The sequence below is a fragment of the Paramacrobiotus metropolitanus genome, unplaced genomic scaffold (assembly GCF_019649055.1).
Source record: "Paramacrobiotus metropolitanus isolate TYO unplaced genomic scaffold, Prichtersi_v1.0 Parri_scaffold0000022, whole genome shotgun sequence".
NCBI lineage: Eukaryota > Metazoa > Tardigrada > Eutardigrada > Parachela > Macrobiotidae > Paramacrobiotus > Paramacrobiotus metropolitanus.
In genome coordinates this window covers 1,215,775-1,220,602 of record NW_026570242.1, presented here as the reverse complement: position 1 = coordinate 1,220,602, position 4,828 = coordinate 1,215,775, and the positions used below count along the sequence as shown (strand labels likewise).

General features: G+C 45.7%; 1 protein-coding gene across 1 annotated transcript; it reads left to right on the top strand.

Moving 5' to 3' along the window:
- The first annotated feature begins 304 nt into the window (after positions 1 to 304).
- Positions 305 to 1,729, top strand: LOC129586777 (uncharacterized). The gene is made up of 4 exons (XM_055480187.1): positions 305 to 602; positions 667 to 753; positions 835 to 921; positions 1,023 to 1,729. Exons 1-4 carry the CDS (start codon positions 571 to 573, stop codon positions 1,375 to 1,377), a joined length of 561 nt encoding a protein of 186 aa, XP_055336162.1. The 5' UTR covers positions 305 to 570; the 3' UTR covers positions 1,378 to 1,729.
- Positions 1,730 to 4,828: the final 3,099 nt, after the last annotated feature.

The following is a 4,828-nucleotide window of genomic DNA, read 5'->3' as shown; positions in this document are numbered from 1 at the left end:
TCTCGCTGATGAACAACGTCCTCAGTCGTGTGCCTCAGCTGGTATCTGAAAATGCAGCTGCGAACGGGGACGTCCCGGAGCGTAGTTCAGACGGTCCAGGCGCTGAGGACAACGGTAGCATGAATGTCCAGGAACATGTTGAGGCCGATGGAGTTGACGCTAATCCCGTCATTCCTCTGGACAGAGTCATCGGTGTCCCTGAGGCAATGCAGATGCCTCACGTATCACAGCGGTAACACAATTTCCTTTATAAAAAATACAAATTTTATTTTCGTTAACGTGTACATTTTAGGTCACTCCGCATCTCCAGAAATACCTTCTTCTGTTGGGCTGAAACGTCCGCTGAGCCCCCAGTCTGATGTCGAGGATGTCGACGGCGGAGAAGATGAGACCGACAACCGCACAGAGTACGCGCGTGATCTGGAGGAAGAAGCGCAGGACGACCCAGAGAAAGATCCTCCTTACAATACAGAGGAGGAAGATGGGGCTTCGTCTTCAGGTTGATCGGATGAAGGGGTACCGGAGCGCACTTCCAAGTCTGTTCACCGAGAGCCTGCTCCGCGAAAGACCATGGACTACACCACCTACGCTAGTTCATACGGGTACCATGGGAAAACTTTTACTGCAACTTTGATCTTCTGTTATACACATGCGTACTTTTTCTAGGGATCCTCAACCGACAACCTCCGGTCGTGGAACTGGGCGAGCCAGGAAGACGATGGACGGCACTACGTACAGCAACGGCTTGCCTAGGTGAGAATTTTCGATTTTGTCCAGTATCCTGCACTAGAATTATGAACGTTGCTCGTTTACTTATGGTTTTCGAAATTTCAGTTCCAGTCCGATTGGATCAGCCAGTCGAGAACGGGGTCTGAGTTCTGCAGCGTCCAACCGGTCTGGTTTTGCCCCTGGGTCCTCACAGTACGTAAAATATCATTATAAGCATTTTTCGAAATTGCCCGGTAAAACGTATACATGCAGCATGTGTGTCACTTACTCAACTTTTTCGAAATTTTATTCAGAGCGCCTCAGCCGGATTCCGATGAGGAAGCGGAAGGTGGATTAGCGGCTCCTAACCCCGTCAACGTGGAACGAATCCGTCAGAAGACCGCTGAGTTCCACGCTGCGCGTCTGAGCGTTGACTCCGCCCTGGACGTACTGGAGCTACCAGCTAGTGGTTCTGATGATGACGACGACCAAGGCGATGATCCGGGACACCCAGTTTTGCAGCCTCCAGAACAGCCGACCAAGCGCACGAAGAAAGGCAAAAGGCTTCGCAAGCGTGCGCGCCCCGGCGAGAAAGCCCTGCAGGACATCAAGCATTTGCAACGCACGACTACTCTGCCGAAAGCTTCCGTTTCAGCGTTTCGTGCGTGAGATCTGTGCTGGCATCAATCCTGAATTACGCTGGCAAGTCCCTGCCCTGATGGCCCTCCAGGAATCCACAGAAATGTTCTTGGTTCAGCTGTTCGAAGACTCCAACAAGGCAGCCATCCATGCCAAACGTGTCACCTTGAAGCCTGCCGATGTACAGCTTGTAAACGATCTGCAGGATTTTAAGCCACGAACCACTGGCGGTAGCATGAATTATAACGCAGCACCATTAGCGCCTGTTCCTCCGCCTGCTGCACCGTCCGTCTTGCCGCCGGCTGTCGTTTCTGGTTCCGCTCAACCGTCTGCAGCACCTGTGGAACCGAGCTCGTCTGGTTCTGTGGCCCAATCCATCTTCTTTCCTGTTGGTACCGTACCACCGTCATTGGCACCCCAGCATGTTCAAGACCTGGGCAGCTCGCGTTTGCAGCAGCGGGATACTTTGGCCAGCACTCGCGGCTCCTTCCTTGGTGCTCGACGTGGCAAGCGCGGGCAGCGTGGACGTACCGACATCAGTAGTACTGCACTGTTGATTTTGTAGCGCAGTTCTGTTTTCGTGCCTAAGTGTACGTTTGTTGTTGGTTTTTTCTTTGTGGAATAGGAATGTCTTTTTGTTGTTCTGTTTCTGGAATCGGGTAGATATTGTCACTGTGGTACTGGGTGAGTATTACGTAAACCTCTGTTATTTTGTAGTACACTGTATACTTTGTACCGTCGTTTTTACACTTTCAAACTACAAATGCGATGAGTTTAATAAAATACCATGGCATCTGCAGTTTGAAATTCTAAAGAGCGGTGCACTGTAGAACAACAAAAAACAACTTTACACATACAAAAAACGTATAAAAAACACAAAAAACTAATTAAAAAACAAAATTAAATTTGTAATTGTTTTTCGAGTATACCTGTAATTAGTGTACAGTATTACGTAAGGTATAATTAGCCCTAATTAGTGTACACCTGTAATTAGTGTACGGTTACGCGCCACTACACTAGATAATTACTTTACGCACGCACGTTACGCTCGAACGCACGCGAACAATAGATAATTACTTAATTATAGGGTACATTGTTGTAGAGAACAATAGAACGGGTCCAAACTGCTTGCTGAATCTACTGTTCTATAACGATGCAACCGGCACAGGATGGACGAGCACGACGGAGCGGCCAAGCTATAAAGACCCTGAACGTCAGAGTTACCGCTAGAACTTAAGCGCGTTCGAGCACTTGGTAAACCACCAACGATTAACTGAACAACTTACTGCGCTCGAACAGCTTTGCCAAGGGATAAGGAAGGAGAAGGACCGCTGCACCGCTATCCTTCAGAGCAGAATGAATGCGGTGCAGATCGCCCAACCACGGTTTGCTAATACCCAACCTTACCCGGAATCAACCGTATCCTGCCGCTCAAATAGATGACAGGAGACGAATCGGCGGTCTTTTACGGAGGAAAAATGCCTGCATACCGGTAATTTTCCTGATAAAACCCGCTCGGGTGATGTAACTAAAATTAAGGTTCTGACAGAGCAGCTGGATCAGCACGTTAACTTATCGTCTTCGAACTGCGTCGTGCTACATTATCCAAAGCCAGATTGGCTCTTGCGTGTTTTTGTTTGAACTGTTTCCCCTTTATTGATTCCTGAGTGAACGCAATCGTGAGCGCCTTTTCCAGTCTGCTGACAATCGACACATATCTATAAATTCCTCCTCTTACAGGAACCTAAAAACAGCAATAAGTACCGGGTGGCTGAACACAATGGCGGTCTCGGATTTTCGTTTGTTTCTTGGAGATCCGTTGTCGCACCGCAAACTGTTTAAGCTCATTTGACAGAAAATGCATTCAACTACCAAAATCAGCAAACCGTTCTTAAAAATGTTTAGTCATGCTCGTTTGCACTGGAGCCACTTGAAATCGGGTGAAAATTTTCCGTGTCCCAGGTATCAAAACCCAGAATCTCGTAGCACTGCCTTCCCGTACGTACTATTTGGAAAATCTCCAGTGTTTATCTAGAGCATGACGTCTACTTTGATTATGAAAAAAGTTGTAGACATCGTGCATTCACAGAAAGAGTTAATGCAATCAGGACAGTTTGTAACTTTCCGAAAAAATGCTGGTTTTTTAAATTAATTTTTATGAATATTTTTGATCTAATTTTTGGCCGCATTACGGACTGCACCAAAAAATGCCGGTTTTATCTTTTTAACGAAGCTTATGTATTGGACTTGCAGAGGCAGTGTTGAACCAGATAAACTTCTGAAGGGCTGGCCAGAAATTTCTATGAATATCCCTGCTTACGAATTTCATGAAAATTGTCCCGTGGGCTACCGATCACTTCGGCCGTTTTCATTTCCGCCGCGTTCATTTCGGCCAAAGTTTATCGGCCGCCACTCACTTAGGCCGCGAATCACTTCGGCCGTCATTCAGTTCGGCCGCCAATCACTTCGGCCTCAGTACATTTCGGCCGTAACTAATTTTGGATAGATTTACGGGAAAACGTTACTTTCGATATAAAATTTGTCGGAAACTTAAATCCAAAAAAAGGTTAGCAAATGACATTATGACATCGCATTAACAATTTACCATCCCATGGTGCAACTTTTAAAAATCAAACAAAATTGAGAAAACTTTATCACTAGCATTTAATACACTAACCAATATAGCAGACACAATGCGAAAACTTCTAAAAAAGCTTAAGAAGACAAATAATCCGCATCACCTTAAGAAGACTGAGAAAACATGGACGATCGCATCAAGGCAACCGTCACGAGGGCGAAGGCTAGAAAACCCAAGAAAACCCACACAAACCCGAGAAACCTTAGAAAAAATAGAAACCAACCTGCCGAACAACATCAATTTTTGATTTATAATAAGGTAATTTCAGATTTCCATTTTGAGGACATCATCAAAACCTACCAAATTTTTACAAACAATTTAAGATAAAATCAAACCTCTGCATAATGTACTCCGAGTTTAATTTTTATATGCGGTAAACATTGCTCTTTCGAACGAAATTAAGATTATGGCAATCGAACATTGGACGGATCCAGTGCGACAGTTTACATGAGAGTCATGAGACCGCCAATTTTTTCAGCTACCCGGTACTTACATTATTGGTATTGTGTTGTCGAGTTTACGGTGCGTATGTACGTGAGTCGCGTGTACCCTGTTGCATTAGCGATGACGTATTCCAACCGTGTTCTTATCGGCAGCCTCCGATCTGAAGCTGCGTTTCATCGTAGGCTAGCATCGGCGAGTTGCAGTTGTGTTCAACTTTTGCGAGAGTTACGGTGTGACTTGGTTCGAGTGAACATCCGTAAGATTAAAGTGAATCCTGTCATAAAGTCATGTTAATCCTGTTGGTGTTTATGCTGTGAGTGACCTTCGTTTAGGGAAAGCAATAGTGTTTAGTGCCACTGTGTACCTAGGCGGAAGTTACTGTGTTGGTATTTCTGTTGT

Excerpts from the sequence above, each read along its gene's own strand:
- LOC129586777 (XM_055480187.1), top strand. The coding sequence starts at position 571 with ATGGACTACACCACCTACGCTAGTTCATACGG. Across the intron at positions 603-666 it reads ACCTACGCTAGTTCATACGG|GGATCCTCAACCGACAACCT; the intron begins GTACCATGGGAA and ends TACTTTTTCTAG. Across the intron at positions 754-834 it reads TACAGCAACGGCTTGCCTAG|TTCCAGTCCGATTGGATCAG; the intron begins GTGAGAATTTTC and ends TCGAAATTTCAG.